Genomic DNA, 22,467 nt, shown 5'->3' on the forward strand with positions numbered 1-22,467 from the left:
TGAGTAATATTTAGAGATCTAATCCTACCACTGATACTTAAACATTAGTAGATTTCTATGTATTAAATTACATTGCTTCACTGTACCTTTATAGTTGGATTTCTTTGCTGTCAAATCCAATTTAATTAGCAAAGCTACATTGTGCAGTTTTCATACAGACATCAAAATATCATTAAATATCTGAATAAGCGTAGTGCAGTGAACTTAATTCTAGGGACTGCAGTTGAGAGTGTTATGTTGTTGGGATGATACAGTGGCTTTTTGAAGTAGCTATATCTGTAGTACTTCAATACTTGCAGTTTTGAAATTAAATCACCAAGGGATGGGTACATTCCTTCTGTGCCTTAATCGATATGTGCATGTTACACAGAATTCCATTTGGAATAGTTAGTGCTGTAGATATAGACTACATATATGGAAACAGATGGTCTGGCTTTATGTTTCAAAGGAGTGATTCAGTGGAGTACTGATGTCAAACTGTTAGGGTAAACCTCTAGCAATTTATGAACACCAACAGAGACCTCAAGATTTAATCATTGTCTTAAACTCACTTCTGGTTAGGTGATGCTTTTTCTAACACAGGGGCCTCGATTTTAACGGGATAGGGGGGCGGGCGGGGGGGGGCGAAGAGAGGAGGAATGGTGCGCACGATCCCAGAGAGGTCCGGGGACATGCCGATCTGAACAGCAGGCCCTCATTTAAATAAAACTTCCCCGAGACCCACCCGACTACCTCGCTAGTGGGCTGGAGTGGGAATTTGGCTGCAGAAGGCCGCGGCCAGGGACTTGTGGGAACAGTCCCAGGCAGTCAGCGGGATGAGGGGTTCCATGGCAATCGCCATCTAGGAATTCCTTCGCTGTCGGCAATCGAGGAGGGGTGGGGCTGGGGATTCTTTTGTGATTGGGAGTTCTGGGGGTGGCACCCGTGCTCGTCCTCCTGACCCACAAGGAGTTCAGAGAAGGATGTTTTTAAAACTTGACTTCGCCTCTTCTGGCCAGTCTGCACGTCCCGCCATAGTCCTGCTGCCGGGCACCAGACAGTGTGGACTCCCCCTGGCTTGACGTCACTATTACATTGCGGCATCGCTGACGTCATTGGGACATGACTTTTGCATCTTAAGTAAGCTCCTGCCTGTTTTTAGCAGGAGCCTCGTCCAGGGCTTGAACGACGGTGCGTTGGAAGCGGGATTGCAATTTTCAAGATTTTAGTCCCTCTCCTGACCCTTTCCTGCCCAGCGGGGGTGGGATTAAAATTGAGGCAATAGTCTCAAGTTTTTTTTTCTTAATTGTTATGCAGCGGGCACTCTAAGCAATGTAGAGATGATGTGATTTAGATGTAAGGTTAATAAAGATGACAGTGACATGAACTGACTGTATCTAGTGCCTTGCACTACAATGATATCCATTTTTATGTAGCAGAATATAATGAAATGTGTAATGTATTAAAGTGCATCTAGAAATGGTATCTCCTGCTTGATTGCATAATAGAACTATTATATAATGAAACAGGTATCCAGTTAAACAACCGTCGCTGAAGGCAGTATCAGACAGCTGTGCTAAGGGGTAGGGAGGAGCCAGAATGAGCTGGATCCAGACACATACCATAGTTCGGATACCCCTGCTTTAGAGCCTCATTGCTCTAGTGCTTCTCAAGTGCTTCGTACTGTAATGCATCTGAGGTTTACACCAAGAGTGCCAAGTTTCTACACTTACTGAAGAGTATGTTCAGATCGTTCATGAGTTGTATGTTATATTACACATTACACCAGAAACTGTGTTGTTCTGAGTAATGGCTAAGTGTTTTGAGTTTTAAAATTTTTTAAAAATTCATTCATGGGATGTGGGCTCGCTGGCAATGCCAGCATTTATTGCCCGTCCCTAATTGCCCTTGAGAAGGTGGCGGTAAGCCACCGTCTCGAACCGCAGCAGTTCGTGTGGTGAAGGTACTCCCATAGTGCTCTTAGGTAGGGAGTTCCAGGATTTTGACCCAGCGATGATGAAGGAACGGCGATATATTGCCAAGTCAGGATGGTGTGTGACTTGGAGGGGAACGTGCAGCTGGTGTTCCCATGCGCCTGCTGCCCTTGTCCTTCCAGGTGGTAGAGGTCAAGGGTTTGGGAAGTGCTGTCGAAGAAGCCTTTGCGAGTTGCTGCAGTGCATCTTGTAGATGGTACACACTGCAGCCACGGTGTGCTGGTGGTGGAGGGAGTGAATGTTTAAGGTGGTGGATGGGCTGCCAATCAAACGGGCTGCTTTGTCTTGGATAGTGTCGAGCTTCTTTTGTTGTTGGAGCTGCACTTATCCAGGCAAGTGGAGAGTATTCATGCAACGAAGGTTTACCACACTGATTCCTGGGATGGCAGGACTGATGTATGAGGAGAGATTGGGTCAACTCGGCCTATATTCACTAGAGTTTAGAAGAATGAGAGGTGATCTCATCGAAACATATAAAATTCTAACAGGACTAGACAGACTAGATGCAGGGAGGATGTTCCCGTTGGCTGGGGAGTCCAGAACCAGGGGTCACAGTCTCAGGATATGAGGTATGCCATTTAGAACCGAGATGAGGAGAAATTTCTTCACTCAGAGGGTGGTGAACCTGTGGAATTCTCTACCACAGAAGGCAGTGGAGGCCAAGTCATTAGATATATTTCTTAATGCTAAAGGGATGAAGGGATATGGGGAAAAAGCGGGAACAGGGTATTGAGTTAGATGATCAGCCATGATCATTTTGAATGGCGGAGCAGGACCGAATGACCTACTCTTGTTCCTATTTTCTATGTTTCTATGTTTCACTCCTGACTTGTGCCTTGTAGATGGTGGAAAGGCTTTGGGGAGTCAGGAGGTGAGTCACTCGCCACAGAATAGCCATCCTCTGACCTGCTCTTGTAGCCACAGTGTGAATGTGGCTGGTCTAGTTTAGTTTCTAGTCAGTGGTGACCCCCAGGATGTTGATGGGGGATTCGGCGATGGTAATGCTATTAAATGTCAAGGGGAGGTGGTTAGACTCTCTTGGAGATTGACTGGTGCGAATATTACTTGCCACTTATCGGCCTAAGCCTGGATGTTGTCCAGGTGTTGATGCATGCGGGCACGGAATGGTTCATTATCTGAGGGGTTGCAAATTGAACTGAACACCGTGCAGTCATTAGCAAACATCCTCACTTCTGACCTTATGATGAAGGGAAGGTCATTGATGAAGCAGCTGAAGATGGTTGGGCCTAGGACACTGCCCTGAGGAACTCCTGCAGTGATGTCCTGGGGCTGGGATGATTGGCCTCCAACAACCACTACCATCTTTGTGCTAGGTATGACTCCAGCCACTGGAGAGTTTTCCCCCTGATTCCCATTGACTTCAATTTTACCAGGGCTCCTTGGTGCCACACTCGGTCAAATGCTGCCTTGATGTCAAGGGCAGTCACTCTCACCGCACCTCTGCAATTCAGCTCTTTTGTCCATGTTTGGACCAAGGCTGTAATGAGGTCTGGAGCCGAGTGTTCCTGGCGGAACCCAAACTGAGCATCGGTGAGCAGGTTATTGGTGAGTAAGTGTCGCTTGATAGCACTGTCGACGACACCTTCCATCACTGTGCTGATGATGGAGAGTAGACTGATGGGGCGGTAATTGGCCGGATTGGTTTGTCCTTTTTGTGGACAAGACATACCTGGCAATTTTCCACATTGTCGGGTAGATGCCAATGTTGTAGCTGTACTGGAACAGCTTGGCTAGAGGCGTAGCTAGTTTTGGAACACAAGTCTTCAGCACTACAGTCGGGATGTTGTCGGGGCCCATAGCCTTTGCTGTATCCAGTGTACTCAGCCGTTTCTTGATATCACATGGAGTTGGCTGAAGACTGGCTTCTGTGATGGTGGGGATCTTGGAAGGAGGCTGAGATGGATCATCCACTTGGCATTTGTGGCTGAAGATGGTTGCAGACGCTTCAGCCTTGTCTTTTGCACTCACGTGCTGGGTTCCGCCATCATTGAGGATGGGGATGTTCACGGAGCCTCCTTCTGTTAGTTGTTTAATTGTTCACCACCGCTCACGACTGGATGTTGCAGGACTGCAGAGCTTTGATCTGATCTGTTGGTTGTGGGATTGCTTAGCTCTGTCTATGGTATGCTGCTTCCGTTGTTTAGTGTGCATGTAGTCCTGTTTTTAGTTTCACCAGGTTGGCACTTAATTTTTCGGTATGCCTGGTGCTGCTCCTGGCATGCTCTTCTACACTCCTCATTGAACCAGGGTCGATCCCCTGGCTTGATAGTAATGGTAGAGTGAGGAATATGCCGGGCCATGAGGTTACAGATTGTGGTGGAATATAATTCTGCTGCTGCTGATGGCCCACAGTGCCTCATGGATGCCCAGTTTTGAGCTGCTAGATCTGTTCTGAATCTATTCCATTCTGAATCTATTCCATTTAGCTCGCTGGTAGTCCCACACAACACACTGGACAGTGTCCTCAGTGTGAAGACGGAACTTCGTCTCCACAAGGACTGTGCGGTGGTCACTCATACCAATACTGTCATGGACAGATGCATCTGCGACAGATAGATTGGTGAGGACAAGGTCAAGTAGGTTTTTTCCCCTCGTGTTGGTTCTCTCACCACCTGCCGCAGGCCCAGTCTGGCAGCTATGTCCTTCAGGACTTGGTCAGCTCAGTCATTAATGGTGCTACTGAGCCACTCTTGGTGATGGGCATTGAAGTCTTCCTCCCAGAGTACATTCTGTGTCCTTGCTGTCCTCAGTGCTTCTTCCAAAGCTCAACATGGAGGAGCACTGATTCATCAGCTGAGGGAGTGCAGCAGGTGGTAATCAGCAGGAGGTTTCCTTGCCCATATTTGACCTGATGCTATGGGACTTCATGAGGTAGCAAGCATTTTGAGCTTGACAAATTAACACCTGTGACGTATTTGTACATTTGTTTATGTTTAGTGTAAGATGTTTGACCTTTATTAAGAGCTAAGAGAAGTTGGGGGACCACCTCTTAAATTTGTTTGCGGATTTGAAAGAACATCGTGGCGTGATTTGGTTAGCATTACTTGTTGGCGATAGGCCCTTGTGTGCATATTAGAGGCTGTGGATCAGCATGGGCCTGCCATCTGGGACTGTAGATCAGCTGTTTCATTTGTTCTACTTCTGTTGGTGAGTTACAGTGTCGTGTGATGGTATAAAAGCCTCACAAAGCTGTTATGGGTAGTGAGTTTGAATGTGGCACATGAAGATATTTTTCATTAGTTTTCATCATTTCTTTGATATGTTTTGCACAGTCTTTCCATGTGTTTAACAAAAACGGTTCTGTGTTGGGATTATTATCTTTCATTTCTCATCCTTCTGTGGGGGGAGAAAGAGAGTAATAGCAGAACTATAAAAACTGGCTAGTAATGTGGTGCTGTAATCATCTTCAGGTGATCCTTAATCAAATATTGGCTGTAGTGGGAGTGCCAATCCCTCTTTCTTGGGCCCGTGGTCTTCTAGAAGTGTGCAGTTCCTGCAGGTAGGAGTGGGGTAGCCTTTTCACACAAGACTCCTGTTGACTCCCCAACAATGCTAGCGCCCATTTAGCAACTGGGTGGACTATAGCCCATTTAGATGAATCCATTGCTCATGGGGCTTATTTGTAATTGTAAAGGAACTGTTAACATTGAAAAGCTAACACCGAACCACTGGATTACATGTGCTATTGTGAATTCCACATGATGGAATATACTTCGATATCAAAGCTTGCCTAAACTTTTTGCCACAATTGTCAAAGGGCAATTTTTTTTTTTCCAATTGTCACAATTTCCCTGGAAGCGTGGACTCCTGCTATAACATGGGCCTAACTCCAACCATTAGTACTGCCAGTTTCCTCTGGAACCTGATCTATATTCTTCATGTGAGAACTAGACAATGAATGTTGGTAGTCCCTTCAACTACAGGGGACATTACAACTAAGCCCAATTATGCCATAGCCTTACACACACTCAAAATCACACATTGTGGCAGGGCTCAATGGATAGTGCTTGGTAGCAGGGATACTGGCTAATTTTTCTCTCCTTAGCCCAGAGATGTAGAGCCCAATTCGTACACCCTGGCTGAGATCAGCTAACTCAAATTGGGAATTGAATCTGACTTTACCAACTGAGCTATCAAGGTAGCCCCACTGAGTACTGCAATTGGAAATTAGTCTAACTACAAAATCTTAGAAACCGAGCTGATAATGTCTTTCTGCAAGCATTCTGTAAATAATTAGAATTCAATGTGATTCGATTGCCTGTTGTCAGCAGAATCACTTACTTTTAGTCAGGATCCCTTCCTTTCTGAATGAGTTCTCTGCTACTATTACATGAATGCTAATCAAAATGTAATTATTTACAACAATTCTTGTGTTATGTAGAACAGGAGCATATTAAATACTATTAGAGTTGTTAAGTATGGTTCGTCACAATTTAAAAACTTAGAACAATGAAGTTGAGGGCACAGTTATGATTAAAGGGGAAATGTTTAGGACAATATCAATCTTCAAATCTTTTGAAACGCATAATTTGATGTAGACTAGAGATTTTTTTTATGCGCAAGAGTTATTTCTAGTTGATGCAGCAACCTTGAAACATTGGTTGAGAAGCTTATGGTACAGAAACAAGCTACAAGATTTCCTCCCTCCAAGTTAAATCCTATAGTGTTCATATTACGGTTTCTGTTGTTAGCATCTTAATTGAAATGGTTGATTTTGTTGTGGAATGTTAGATGCTGAGCACCTAACATTGAGCTTGATACATTAAAACAGCACATAATTAATTGTACAAGACATTGGTCTGATTTGGTTTGGTGTGGGGTTAAAACATATAAACCAACTTACTGAAAATATAAACCAACTTACTGAAAATGTAAAGTTTTGTGTTTACCAATATTTTGGCGAGCGCAAGTTTGTTTAGCTGGGATCCAAAATGTGAAGACATAGAAAGAAAATAATTCTGAAATGGATCAGAAGGTTATTTGTTTGTGCATGTGAAAAAATAGGTTATATCATTAGTAAAGATAAAAAGAAATGGTGTAGTGCAGGAAAACTGAAATCAAAATAAAACACTGGAAATGCACAGCAAGTTGATCAGCATCTAAAGATCAATGTTTCAAATTAAAACTAACGTGATGTGCATTTCTAGGATTTTCTGTTAGTGATCAACCTGCTGAATTTGTGCAACAAAAATAAAAAATGCTACAAATACTCAGCATACCTAGCAGCACTTGTGGAGACAATAGGTGAGCTAACGTTTTGAATGTTGACATTTTATCAAAATTGAAGTTGTGTGATTAGTTGAGGTAAATCACAAATTAGATGTTCAAAAAGTTCTTGAGATTAGGAAGCTATTTTGCTGAGAAATTGTTGATACAGGCTCACGCCCTACTGCTCTGTAGCATAGTGTCATACTGTCATTCCTTTCAGCTTCCTCTGCATTTTTGGTAATGGGAAGAATTTTGCTGCAAACCAGGTAACATCTCCTACCGATATTGCTTACTTAGAGCCATTTTGTTACATGCCATATAACATAACTGTCCCATTGACAATGTTCAGTGTACTCAAAAAAAAAAAGGAAAGCAAGTGAGTATCAAATAACCTCACATTAGATGAAAAAAACTTGACTGAAATTTGATCAAAAAGCAGACCTCCATTTTGTGACCTGATGCTGCTGAAATATTAGCGGTGTCCCCTCTGTAAAATAGTGATAAGACTGACCTTCACTTTGCCTAATCCTACAGATTATCAACCTAACCAAGATAGTACATTTACCTCTTAAAATCTATCTTGCTATTCCTTAGCCCATCTTCTTAATTGTTCATGTCCCTTATATTTGTCACTTGGCTACAATGTTTAGTATTATCAGTATATTTTGTAACATTACAAGTTTTCTTTCCTCTAAACTATTTATAAATATGTGTGGACAGAAGGGGATTGAAAACCGATCTCTGCTTAAGTCCACTAGCCTGTGTTTCCCTGTACAGAACTTTTGCTGTTGATGGCAACCGTTCGCAGCTAGACCAGTTTTCCATCTGGCAAGTTAATTTACCATTCGTTCCATGAGGCTTAATCTTTAAAAGTCTCATTTGTGAAGCTTTATCAAATGCCTTAAAATCCAAGTAATGTGCACTGGGTAGCTTTTGTTAAGTAGTTTAGGTACCTCCTCAAATATTTCCAGCACTCCGTTCCCTAGCCACCGACTCCATCCCTCTCCCTAGCCACTGTCTGAGACTGAATTAGACCGTTCGCAACCTTGGCATTCTATTTGATCCTGAGATGAGCTTCTGACCACATATCCACACCATCACCAAGACCACCTACTTCCGCCTCCGTAAAATCATCCGTCTCCTCTCCTGCCTCAGCTCATCTGGTGCTGAAACCCTCATCCATGCCTTTGTTACCTCTAGACTTGACTATTCCAATGCTCTCCTGGCCGGCCTCCCACCTTCCACCCTCCATAAACTTGAGCTCATCCAAAACTTGAGCTCATCCAAAACTCTGCAGCCCGTATCCTAACTCGCACCAAGCCCCGTTCCTCCATTATAACACATAAATAATGCATGAGTTACAAAAAAACTCACAGAATGGAATGTGCTCGCTGACCTACATTGGCTCCCGGGCCGGCAACGCCTCAGTTTTAAAATTCTCATCCTTGTTTTCAAATCCCACCATGACTCGCCCCTCCCTACCTCTGTAATCTCCTCCAGCCCTACAACCCTCCAAGATCTCTGCGCTCCTCTAATGCCCCTCCCCGATTTTAATCGCTCCACCATTAGCGGCCGTGCCTTCAGCTGACTGGACCCTAAGCTCTGGAATTCCCTCCCTAAACCTTATATTGTTGCTGTTTAATGAGGCGTGGTTTATTGCTTCTAAACCCATGCTGAAAACTCCCTACTTGTCTCTTTTACCTTGTTCAAAAACTTGAACTCTTTTACCATCTTCTAGTTCTGATGAAAGATCTTCGACCTGCAACGTTAAGTCTGTTTCTTTCTCCATAGATGCTGCCTGACTTGCTGAGTTTCTCCAGCATTTTCTGGGTTTTTTTGGATTCCAGCATCCGCAGTATTTTGCTTTTGTTTTCCCTACGATCTCTGTTGCTTAGATGAGTGAGTACTAATAGCATCCTTATTAATACTCTCAAACCCTTTTCCCATTGTAGATGTTAGGCTAATTGGTCTATAATTTCAAGGTTTATCTCTCCTTTTCTGAATACTGGGACAAAATTTGCACTTCGTAAGCCCTCAAGTGTTGCTTCTCTGTTTTCTGGAACTCTTAAAAATTGTTAACCAGAGCCATATCTATTTTTCTCTCTCATTACCTGAAGTATTCTGGGCTGCATTCTATCTGACCAGATGCCTTATAGGCATTCCATTCTATGAGTTTTTTTGTAACTCATGCATTATTTATGTGTTATAAATTCTTAGTCATTTCTGAGGACTGATGTGGAAAAATTGGCTTATCACATTTTTAGGATTCCATTCTAAAATGGAATGAATTTTAGAATGGAATCCTAAATTCTACAGGTTTTGACAAGGTTATGTTACTATCCCATTTAAACTAGTACTTTACCTGCTTCCTGTAAGCTACTCTGTGCTGTGAGTTTCCTGGTGTTCTGTATGCATGTGTATAGCGTAGTAATAATGCCTTGTGCATGAATTTTTCTGCTTGGATATGTTTGTGTATATATTGACATTAGGCTAATAACTCTATGGATTGTAATGTATTTCTACTTTAGAGGTCTTAGTGCTTAGTGGTTGTGGACCAATTTGTTAGTAAACCTCACTGTTTGTTTTCCGTAGGTGAAAAGTTGGGTCATCTGTTTCCAAATACAGGCCGTCAGCAGATTTCAGAGTGCATCACATTCTGTTACTATTGTTATTTGGCCAGTAGATTTTTTCCAGTTAGATGTGATGCCACTGGGTGTCAAGACTTCAAAGTGGCTGTCATTTTCATTCTCTGCTAAAATCCACTAGGTGGCTACTCTGCTCGCTGCTCAGCAGCTTCTTGAGGAATTACAGCTGTTCACTTTGTCAGATGACCACTTTCAAGTTGTGACTCTTAACACAAACAATACATAACAAGTTGGTTTTCTATAGTTCCATTGAAACCCAATTCCACACCATATAGTTTTTGTTGTCTACCCAAATATTGTACGTAAGACCTATATTGTAGGAGATTGGAATATCCACTTCAGCTGCTCATGTTTTTCCCCTCTTTCTTTTATGAAACAAATAGACATCTGTTCTTCTTGCATTACTGAGCTATTGTATTTAATGTGGTTTATATAGGCTCAGTGGTAATAGTGCTGGAGTTTTTACAAGCAGGCAAATGCTGAATTTTTAAATTTGTATCAATAAGCAGATGTGTGTCCACTTGTAAGTGCATTTTGGTTGCCCCTCTGGAACTGAGCACATTTTATCCATCTCCCTTTTAATTTATCTTGGCCTATCTTGGTCTCTTCTCTCCTGTCTCCTCCATTCATGCCACCTTTCATTTCTTCCCTCTCAGGAACTTTGTTCTCCAACCCCTGCCCCAATCCATTACTACTCCTCTGCCTTCTCACTCTCCTGCCATCGTCCCAGTCTTGAAGCCCCTTGAATAAGCCCACAGCTAGCCTCTGTGCCCCTCTCTGCATTCTCTAACGGACCCATCGAGACATCCATCACTGCCTGCCGACAAGCAATAACCTCAACTGCTCCAATCCTCTCTTACCGACCGTTCCAACCAGTGAGCCTGCTGGGAGCTAACCTCGTCAAGTTCCTTTCTGTCCCATTCACGCAACCCACCACTGCCCCATAGATTCTGACAGCCAATCATCAATCCCTGCTCCTCTCTGCATTTCCTTCCAGATGTGCATTCACTTGAGCAATGCCCTTGCCATCCATAATATTACTATTAACATCATAGCTCTGACTGAAACATGGCTCTCAGGTGGTGACACCTTGCTTCTTACTAAAGCCTCCCTGCCTGGCAATACTTTCCACCACCTGTCCTGCCCAAACTGCTGGAGTGGTAGAGTGGCTCGTCACCAAATCACATCTCGGTCTTTCCTCCACTCCTTTGGCACCTTCTCCTTTGAGTACCTCATCTTGTTCCAGCCTCTGATCTATTCTTGAAAATTCATGTTGTCTACCACCCATCCAAGCCTTATCCTAAGTTTGTTCCTGAGATACCCTCCCTCTTTCCCCCCCCCCCCCCCCCAGCTGCTGTACTGAGTAAATCTTCATTCTCGGTGATTTCAATCTCCATCTCAGCTCCTCTTGATCTCTTCCCTCAGAATTCACTGCCTTCTGCCCTTGCTAAACCTTTCCCTCCATATAAAGTGTCCAAGTCATATTTGTGGTCACCCCCTCAACTTTACCATTTCATGTGGCCTCTCCACTATCGACAAGGCCATGTCCCACCACTTCATTGTATCCCTTACCACCCACATCCCCTCCCAACCCCACTTCCTTCTGTCTCAGTCCCTGAAAAAAACGTTTCCCTTAGTCATTTACAACTTGGCTTTCAAATTCCTAATTGCCCAGCTTTGACCTTCCACTTGCTATGGTATTCTGCAGCTGTCAATTTGTCCACACGCTCCCTTACCACCACCTTTAATGTTCTGATCTCTAGCAAAGGCTTTACACTCTCCCATCCTGGTTGTTCCCCTGGTATGGCCTTCATCTTCGTTCCCTGAAGTCCATCGGAGCATGATTGTTTAGTCAATCATCACCAAATCTGACTGAACTGCATAAAGCACTCTGAGGCCTCACTCTCCTCTGCCAAACCCAACTACTCCAGAATCATCCTGGAAAGCAAAAATCAACCCAGGCTTCTACTCTTCAGTGCTAACTACCTCCTTAAAGCTCTTTTCCGTGTCCCCATCACTCTCACCTCCAACAAGATCAAGTAGCTCATGGATTTCTTTGTCAATGGACCATACATTCAGCTGCCTCTGCTTCTTCCCCATCTTACCCTTTCCCACCGAGAAACCTCCCCAGCCCCCCACCATAATTCTTACCTCAGTCTTTTTCTAGTTTCACTCTTATTTCCACTTGCGCTCTCTCCAAGCTCATCTTGTCCATGAGACCCATCTCCTGCTTCCTTGACCTCATTTATCGTCTTCCCTTTCTTGCCCCCATTCCAGCTGACATTGTAAATGGTTCCATCTCCTTGTACTGTCCCTTTCCCTTTCAAAACTTCCATCATCACCCCGTCCTTAAAAAAAAACTCCGCCTCGACCCCTCTGTAGTTGCAAACTATTGCCCCATCTCCAATTTCTCTTTTCTGTCCAAAGTTCTTGAACGTATTGTCGCATCCAAAAATCTGTGCCTATCTTTCCTGCATCTCCTTGTTTGAATCTGTTCAATCAGGTTTCTGCCCTTGCCACAGCACTGAAATGGTGCTAATCAAAGTCATAAATGACATCCTCTGTGACTATGATGCGTTATCTCTCTTCATCCTCCTTGACCTCTGAGGCCTTTGGCATGGTCGCCTGCACCATTCTCCGGCAGTGCGTGTTGTCCAACTGACTGGGGCTGCCTTCAGCTTAGTTCCAGCCTTACCTATCCAATTGTAGTCAGAAATTCTCCGGTAATGGCTTCTCTTTGCAGTGAATGAAATTTTTTTTTAAAGTTGTGCTGCGTGGAGGATACTTTAAGCTTCTTTCTTTTACAAGTTTGCATTGATCTGATAACAAGCTGGTAGCATCATTTGAAATTGTGGAGGCTCTGGCCACAATCTTCCAAACCTCCTTAGATATGGGGGTGGTGTCAGAGGACTGGTGGATTGCAAATGTTACACCCCGTTCAAAAAAGGGGAGAGGGATAAACCCAGCAATTACAGGCCAGTCAGCCTAATGTCAGTAGTGGGGAAACATTTAGAGACAATAATCCGGGACAGAATTAATTGGCACTTGGAAAAGTGTGGATTAATAAATGAAAGTCAGCACGGATTTGTTAAAAGAAAATTGTGTTTGACTAACTTGCTTGAGTCCTTTGATGAAGTAACGGAGAGGGTTGATGTGTATATGGACTTTCAAAAGGCCCTTATAAAACACTGGTTAGGCCTCAGCTGAGTATTGTATTCAATTCTGGGCACCACACTTTAGGAAAGATGTCAAGGCTTTAGAGAGTGTGCAGAAGAGATGTACCAGAATGGTACCAAGGATGAGAGACTTCAGTTATGTGGAGAGACTGGAGAATCTGGGGTTGTTCTTCTTCGAGCAGAGAAGGTTAAGAGGAGATTTGATAGATCATGAAGGGTTTTGATAAAGTAAATAAGGAGAAACTGTTTCCAGCAGCAGAAGGGTTGGTAACCAGAGGACACAAATTTGAGGTGATTGGCAAAAGAACCAGAGGTGACATGAGGAAACAATTTTTTATGCTGATTTGTTATGATCTGGAATGCACTGCCTGAAAGGGTGGTGGAAGCAGATTCAATAATAATTCCAATTCCCTTTTGAAAGTTAATACTTGAAGGGAAAAACACAGAGCTATGGGGAAAGAGCAGGGGAGTGGGACTCATTAGATAGCTCGTTCAAAGAGCTGGCACAATGGGCCGAATGGCCGCCTTCTGTGTGGCAACATACTATGATTTGCAATTTCAAATAAGTAATCATTTGGTGTGATTGTCTGCCTAGTTAAATGAAGGTGTTCTAAAATGGAAATTAAATCTGTTTTCATTCTGTAAATGGATTGCTGACACTAGGAAGGTTACAAACCGTGAACAAGAACTATCCTGAGTGAATAAGAAACGCTCCAGCATCTTATCCAGTTTCAGTTTTATAGTAAAAGCCAAACCAAATTGATGTGCAATTGGCCAAGAAATGATATTTCTACTTTGTAAAGTATACCTTTTTAGATTAATGAGCTGTTTTGTGGGCAAGCTTGGCTGATATCTTTGGCACTGGATTGGGTATTATTTGAAAGGACACATAATGGTATTTTGTTGCCCCTTTGTAACAAAATGACAGTGGTCCGAATGGGATCCAAAGATCAGCTCAAGTTAAGCAAACAAGGTCTGAGCTGCAGCTTCTGAAAATGTAATACTAATGTAATAAAGAGCCTCAGCAGGCATTTGCTGAGGTCTAATGCTGTAATGCATTAGTCATACGCTATCTGTTTTTCTTTTAACAGGTTCCATCTGAATGAAGACTGAAGCTGGTCTGTGTGCTGCCAATCTTAGATTGTGAGGAGAGCGATGGTCTGAAACTTTGAGTGTTTAAACCGGAGCCTGACCCTCTGGGAAAACTCAAATTTATTTTGTTGCCGGTCTGTGAATGAGATGTCCGAATGAGAAGAACGGTTGAGAATTTTGTGTTCGCTAATAGAGACTGCAAAGAACTTCATATGCCTGGCTGATTTACAGTGCGTCACCTTTTAGACTGATGGACTGACAATTGCTATGCCTGCGGTGCTGATGGTACCCCAGCTCTGAATTCATGCTGCTGAAGGACTCTCACGTTTATAGCTGATAAAATTGTACTGTTTTTCATCCAAGTTCTGAACAGAAGTAGCAGAGTGGACATGGCTGGTTTCATTAACAAATTACTGTTGGTATTTCTAATCCTTCAGAACAACTGTATGTGTCATGACAGTACACTCTCTCTCTTAAAGAGGTGGGTATGAAGATGGAATCATCCTTGCTTTGTTAATGTATTTGATTGGTGCATGCAGAATTAGTGCATGTACAAACTCATGAACTATTCTTCCTTGCATTCTAATGTACTCAATATTGTTAATAGCTCAACAGCCATTTATGAATTTGCTGTGCAAAATTATCTCGTTGAGAATCGTAATCCATCAAGTTATAGTTTCCTCAAAAGCTTCTACGTCAGGAGGGAAAATGCCTTGTAATTAGAAACCATTCATTTGACTGTTCTATGTACCTTTTGGCATGTACTTTAGCTTGTTTTTCCAAATTTGTTTTTTTATGTAAATCACACTTTGTTTTTCTAAAGAAAATGCAGGAAACAATTTTTTTAAATGATTTTGATTTTCCCTAGATATCAACAAAGCCCATGGGCATTGCCCTCTGACTGTCCCAAAAGCAGACATCCAGAGTTTTCACCAAATTCTCCTAACTTTAAACTTGAAGTTAGGATGCCTGGGGTAACACCTGTGATGGTAGGTTTCATGTAAATTATTAGCATTGTCATTAACCTTTTATTTACCTCTAGTGTTTTTGCTCCATTCTTATCCAAGTTGAAAATGTTTTTGAAATTTACAAAATTAAAATCAATTGTTTCACATACTGGAATTTTTAACAAGTTATTGCAGTAAGAATACTAAATGTATTTATAATAATGTAGCATTTTTATGACTTTGCTATATAGTTCTATTATAATGATGTGACTCTAAAATTATTTAATAATTTTGTTTTAATCAATGCCCCTTTCTGTTAGAATTCATACTGTAGGTGACATCGTATATATTCTGTGGTTAAACATTTATCTCAGAAACTTAGTCAAGGCAGGATCTAAATACTGCTTACAAAATAATTGTTTTTGTGGCAATGGGCCAATGATCTCGGTCACAAGGGTAGTGAAATAAGAAAGGGTTGGATTTTACATCCAGCAGAGAGGAGTAATATAGTGGAGAAATGTTGTTAAAACAAGATGTATTCTAAATATTATCTTTGTTTCGCATCATTAGTGCTACTGCTATGGGATTAGATGTTGTTTTCATTACATTTTTGTATGGACATTTGAAGATTGTTTTTTATTTTACAAAACATGAACCTTCTAATAAATTTCCGCACGCTCACAGGCAGTAGGGGGCTTTGGAAATGCCAGTTTCATTTTGTACTAAAATCTTGAGAGACTGCAGCATCGCAACCAGAATTGCACAATTTAATAGGAGTTCCTCTTCAGAAGGGATGACTCATCGTTGCGGATAGCGCTCATTGCTTTACAGGGCATAGAAAAAATCTGTAGAAAACGTTGCTTAAATGTGGGGAGGTTTATTTTTAATGAATAAAAGCATAAATTGTCAAAAGAGCTTGATTTCTAAAATAAAAACTAAATGCAATTGGAAATTTTAAAACAAAAATGGTGTGTATAATAAACGAATGAGATCCATTTCAATGTATGCCAGTTCTTTGATTTTTCCTTATGCAATAAGGAATACTCGAGGATTAATCCTTAGTTCAGATTGCCATTCATTGACTTCTGCAGGTAAGTGTACATGTATCGATGTTGGATGAGAATAGGACTTAACTGGTCTATGTTATTGTCCATGGTAGAATACCCTGTCAACATTTATTATCTAGGATCATGTGAAGAATAGGTGCTTGGGTGAGGAACTGGATAGCTGCTGGCACTCTTGAAACCAAACACCAGAAAATCAGAAAGGGGAATAAAGGCCGAAGTCTGGCACAATGGAGCCTCAAGCATATTGAGAAACTGCGAGCATGTGATTTCATAACATTGTCCCTAGTATGTTAATACAGGGATTGTACTAAAAGTGAATGGATACTGGTTTGTTTTCCACATAGGTTTGTGATCTCATCCTGCTTTTAGTGCTTGGGATTAAGGGAAGCCAGGTACTTCCTTGGAGTCTAATGCATCTAGATGCCTATTAAAAACTTAATTGTGAAGAAAGTGAAGGATGGTTGAGCATTTTACTGGCTGCTGTCAATGGCCACCTAACAAGTGCATAGGCCCATAATAAATGGCATTTAGGAGAAACAGTCATGCCGTACAGATCTTTTGGAATAATTTTCAAGACTTCTTTGAAGAGGCAAATAAATTGGCGGATGACAATCCACTTGGATTTACAAAAGGCCTATGATAAAATTCTGCATAATAAGGCTTATAAAGGTTCCAGCTTGTGGAATTAATGGAAGATTAGCAAATTAGATTGAAAACTGACAGCAGTAGAAAGCAGATGATGAAGATAAATGGGAAAAGCTTTTGGGCGGTGGTGAGTTCCATAAGGATCTATTCTGGTCACTATGATGTTTATATTGTTTATAAATGTTATTAAACATGAACATTATGCCACAAAATTACACAAAGAAAATCTGCTAACATTAGAAAACTATATCGCCGGGTCTTGATTATAATAGAAATTGATAGCTTTCAGCGGGCTCTGGGCTGGTTAGGTGGAGAAATGATGACACTATTTTAAATAAACTTAGTCAGATTGGATCAGTAGATCTATATACAATTTTTAAAAAAAATGGTTTTAATAGATTAGGAAAGAATGGAATGAGAAAAGGTGATTTACATACTAAGCCCACTCCTTCAACAGATTGTTTGCAGTCTACTCAGCATTGACTCTAGACATGCAATCCATTGAGGGAAATAAAAACAGAGAATGCTAGAAAAGCTCAGCAAGTGAGGCAGGATTTGTGGATAAAGAAACCGAGTTAACAGTTCAGGTTGAAGACCTTTCGTCAAAACTGGAAGATATTAAAGAGTTAAAGTTTTTGAGCAAGTACAGAGCCAGGGAAGGGAGAGGAGGAAAGAACAGAAGGGAAGGTCTGTGATAGGGTAGAGGGCAAGAGCGATTAAATGTCAAAAGGGATGATGGTGCAAGGCAAGGAGGGTGGTAATGGAACAAGTAAAGAAACAAAAGATTGGTCTAGAGTAGCTGTGAATGACAACAGCAGAGCCATTACCAGCACCTGCTGTGCAAAAAAATGGGAGCAGTGGTTATGATCTGAAGATATTAAAATCAGTGTTGAGTGCGGAAGGTTGTAAAGTGCCAAAATGAAAGATGAGGTAGTGTTCCTCGAGCTTAGGTTGAGCTTCATTGGAACAGTGTAAGAGGCTGAGAACAGAGGTCAGAGTGGGAGTGGGACGGGGAATTAAAATGGCAAGCGACTGGCAGGTCAGGGTCACACTTGCGGACAGAGCGGAGCTGTTCAGCAAAGCAATCACCCAATCTGCATTTGGTCTCCCCATTGTAGGAGAGACCGCATCGGATGAACAGCAAATACAGTATACTAAATTGAAAGAAGTACAAGTAAACCGTTGTTTCTCCCAGAAGGAGTCTTTGGGGCCTCGGACGGTGGGAAGGGAGGAGGTTAAGGGACAGGTGTTGCATCTCCTGTGCTCGCACGAGAAGATGCCGTGGGGAGGAGAGCAGGTGTTGGCCGTGTTGGAAGAGTGGACCAGGATGCCGCGGAGGGAGCGGTCCCTTCGGAATGATGGGAGGGGAGGGGAAGATGTGTTTGATGGTGGGATCGCACTGGAGGTGGTGGAAATGGCGGAGAATGATACGTTGAATGTGGAGGCTGGTGGGGTGGAAGGTGAGGACAAGATGGACCCTATCATGGTTCTGGGAGGGAGGGGAAGGGGAAGGGGTGAGGGCAGAAGTGCGGGAAATAGGACGGACACGGTTGAGGGCCCTGTCAGCTACAGCGGAGGGGAGTCCTCGATTGAGGAGAAAGAAAGACATATTGGCGTGCAAGGTGGCATCGTCAGAACAGCGGAGATGGAGAAACTGGGAGAAGGGAATAGAGTCCTTACAGGAAGCTGTGGGAGTCGATGGGCTTGTAATTGACATTGGTTGATAGCCTATCCCCAGAAATGGAGATAGAGAAGTCAAGGAAGGGAAGAGTCAGAGATGGACCATGTGAAGGCGAGGGAAGGGTAGAAATTGGAAGCAAAGTTGATGAAATTTTCCAGTTCGGGGCAAGAGCAGGAAGCAGCACTGATACAGTCATCAATGTACCAGAAAAAGAGGTGAGAGAGGGGACCTGAGTGGAACTGGAACAAGGAATGTTCCACATATCCCACAAAAAGGCAGGCATAGGTGGGATCCATACGGGTTCCCATAGCGACAGCTCTTATTTGGACGAAGTGAGGGAAAGCTCTGTTTACATTTGTTTCTGACCCCCAAAGCTAAATGAGTAAAATTACAGAGTAAGTACACATTCTCACATCATTTGTGGCTGATTTGCTTTCCATCGATAACATTTTATTGGTCATCATCAGTGCAGGAACCATTGGGTTCATGAATCATTTGATCATCTCTGTTCATGCTATATCTCTATAAACTTTAATCCCATTCCTAACTAGATAGTTATAAAATTCTGAAACTTTATTTCAATAAGCCAGTCTATAGAACTCCAAACACGAGAGCAGTCAAGCAAGTAGCAATTAACAGTGAAAGTATAAATATTTTTGAGTTTTTTAAGTCAAGTTCATATACTGGTTTCTATATTGGTATTTTTAGTACATTTTCTTAATAGCACTTAGAGGAAGGGCACTTGTTGCAGAGTTGTGTATTTTGGATCAGGGCATTTATAGGGGAGGGGCATTTGCCCAACATAACACATGATTGGTAAGAAGAGGTAGATAAAGGGGTACAGGGAATGGAGTTTTTACAATGTGTGCATGACTCCTTTATTACCCACTATGTAAAAAGCCCAGCATGAGAGGAAGCACTTCTGGATCTAGTAATGGGAAATGAACCAGAACAGATATGAGATGTAAATGTAGGGGAACATCTAGGCTATAGCGACCACAACATAGTAAAGTTTAAGATTGAGAAGGACATAAGACAAAGACCAAAGTAATAAATTGGAAAAAAAGCTGATTTTCAGGGGATGAGAATGGAATTCGGGAAAATAAACTGGAAAAATTTACTGACAAACAAAGAAATAGAACAGCAATGGGAAACATTTTAAAATGGTGATCAACAGAGTCCAGGAGAAATATATCCCACTAAAAAGCAAGAAAGAACTAGCCAGTGATGATACACCATGGATGAATAAAGAAATAAGGGCAAAATTGAAACTGAAGAAAAATGCGTGCACTAACAAAGGAGAGGATGACAAAAGGGAATAAGAAAAGGTTAGGAAAGAAGTTTTTAAAAAAAACAATTGGGAAGGCAAAGAGAAACTATGAAATTGAATTATCAAGGAATATTAAATAGTAAAGTGTTCTATAGACACATAATTAACAAAAGAAAAGTCAGGATAGGGTTAAAGGCCACTAAGGGATACACACGATAAACTCACAGGTAATGACAGCGAAATGGCAGAAATATTAAACAATTGCCTCAGTATTTACCAGAGAGACTAACATGGTTGGCATGACATTAGAAGAAGCGATTAAAAAAGATATAAAGACATTTAAGATAGAAGATGGGGGAGATAATTAATAAACTAATCAAACTTAGAGAGGATAAAACCCCTGATCCGGATGGATTGCATCTGCGTATATTAAAAGTTTGGGCAGAGATAGCAGAGGCACTATTACATACACATACATACATACATACATACATACATATATACACACACAAATTCATTAGAAAAGGGAATAGTGTCAAAGGACTGGCGGACAGCTAATGTGATTCCTGTAGTTAAAAACAGAGATAGAACCAGTCCAGGGAACTATAGACCAATCAGCTTAACGTCAGTGGTAGGAGAGCTTATGGAATCCTTACTCAAAGATATAATAGAAAAACATCTAGGAACTGAAAATACAATAAAGAATAGTTAGCACGGATTTCAAAAGGGAAGGTCATGCTTGACCAACCTTATTGAATTCTTTGAAGAAGTAATAGAAAGGGCAGACAAGGGTAATGTAATATATTTGGATTTTCAAAAGGCCTTCGCTAAGGTATTGCATAGTAAACTCATGACCAAGGTCAGAGCGTGTAGAGTCAGGGGACATGTAGCAGGATGGATAGCAAGCTGGCTACTAAACAGAAAACAGTGAGTATGGGTTATAGGTAGTTACTCAGACTGGCAAAAGGTGGGAAGTGGCGATCCACGAGGATCGGAGCTGGGGCCACTGTTGTTCACCATTTACATAAACGATTTGGATTCGGGAATCGGAAGTACACTTTCAAAATTTGCGGTGACCCCTCCAATTGGAGGGCATAGTTATTGCCAAGGAGGATTGTGACAAAACACAGGAAGATATTAATTTACTTGCAGAATAAGTGTGTAATTGGCAAATGAATAGGTGAGTGTGAGGTATTACATTTTGGTAGGAAGAATAAGGGGGCCACATACTGCTTGGATAATAAGAGTCGAAATGGGATAGAGCAGCAGAGGGATTTGGGGGTACAGATGCACATTACTAAAACTAGCGATGCAGGTTAATAAAGCCACAAAAAAGCAAACAAAGCACTGGGATTCATTTCTAGGGGGCGAGAATTGAAAAGCAGAGAAGTTATGTTAAACTTGTATAGGATCTCGGTTGGACCACACCTGAAATACTGTGAACAGTTCTATTCTCTATATTATAAAAAAGATATAGAAACTCTGGAGAAGGTACAAAGATGATTTACTAGGATGATACCAGAACTGAGAGGTTATACCTACCAGGAAAGATTGAGCATTCTGGAGCTTTTCTCTCAGAGGAGACTGAGGGGTAACCTGATAGAGATCTTTAAGATTATGAAAGGGTTTGATAGGGTAGAGGTGGAGAAGATGTTTCCACTTGCAAGGGAGACCGAACTTGGGGCCATAAATATAAGATAGTCACTAATAAATCCAATGGGGAATTCAGGAGAAACTTCTTTACCCAGAGAGTGGTAAGAATGTGGAACTCGCTATCATAAGGAGTAGTTGAGGCGACTAGCATATATGCATTTAAGGGGAAGCTAGATAACACATGAGGGAAAAAGGAATGGAAGGATATGTTGATAGGGTTAGATGAAGTAGGGAGGCTTGTGTGGAGAAAAGCAATGACATGGACCTGTGTGGCTGAATTGCCTGTTCCTCTGCTGTACATTCCATGTAAGGTAATTCTATATAATGGTTGCAGTGGAATGGGTAGGGCTTTGCAGTAATAGGGGGATTCATTCCTGCAGCTAGCATAATTACATTAGTCTGAGTGTAAGGTGCTCCCACACAGTCCTTGGGGCCAAAGAAGAAAGTGATTTTGAGGCGATCTCATTGTTGACCATGGCCTTTTTGGTATCCAAGATCACTGCCCAGAATGGTTTGATTTGGGGGGAGGACCATGTACTTACCCCGCTTCATCCCTACCCTAACCCATCACTACTGCTCTGCCTTCCTACTCCTGCCACCATCCCACAATCTTCCTTGGATAAGCGCACAGCTACACTTTGTGTCCCTCTCAGCGTTGTCGAACGGGCTCTTTGAGGCACCAGTTGCTGCCTTCTTAAGAGCAGAGCTCCCAACTGTTCCATCCTCCTCTCTCACCAACTTTCCCACTCAGCGCGCATTTTGGTGGCTAATCGCACCAACCTCCTTCCCATCCCGCTCACCCCATCCATCAATGCCTCTTTGGACTCTGCCAGCAAATCAAAAGTTACTGCCCCTCTCCACATTTCCTTCCAGAATGTTCTTTCACTCATGAACAAGGCATTTTCTCTCCATGACTTTATTGTGGATGATTGCATTGATGAATTGGCTTTGACTGAAACCTGGCTCACAGGTGGTGACATCTTGTCACTTATTGAAGCCTCCCCACCTGGTTATACTTTCCACCTCCTGCCTGCCCAAAACTGCCCCAGTAGTGGTGTGACCCTCGTCACCAAAACACATCTTGGTCTC

General features: G+C 42.2%; 1 protein-coding gene across 4 annotated transcripts in view; it reads left to right on the forward strand.

The window, feature by feature from the left end:
* pam (peptidylglycine alpha-amidating monooxygenase) overlaps positions 1 to 22,467 on the forward strand; it is a 276,130-nt gene that overhangs the window by 85,710 nt on the left and 167,953 nt on the right. For all 4 annotated transcript variants that reach the window (XM_067982909.1, XM_067982913.1, XM_067982911.1 and 1 more), the window contains exons 2-3: positions 14,115 to 14,596; positions 14,984 to 15,104. In XM_067982909.1, coding sequence (XP_067839010.1) covers positions 14,505 to 14,596; positions 14,984 to 15,104 — 213 coding nt within the window. In that variant the 5' untranslated portion in view covers positions 14,115 to 14,504. The remainder of the gene's footprint in view (positions 1 to 14,114; positions 14,597 to 14,983; positions 15,105 to 22,467) is intronic.

Source organism: Heptranchias perlo, chromosome 4 (genome assembly GCF_035084215.1).
Source record: "Heptranchias perlo isolate sHepPer1 chromosome 4, sHepPer1.hap1, whole genome shotgun sequence".
Lineage (NCBI taxonomy): Eukaryota > Metazoa > Chordata > Chondrichthyes > Hexanchiformes > Hexanchidae > Heptranchias > Heptranchias perlo.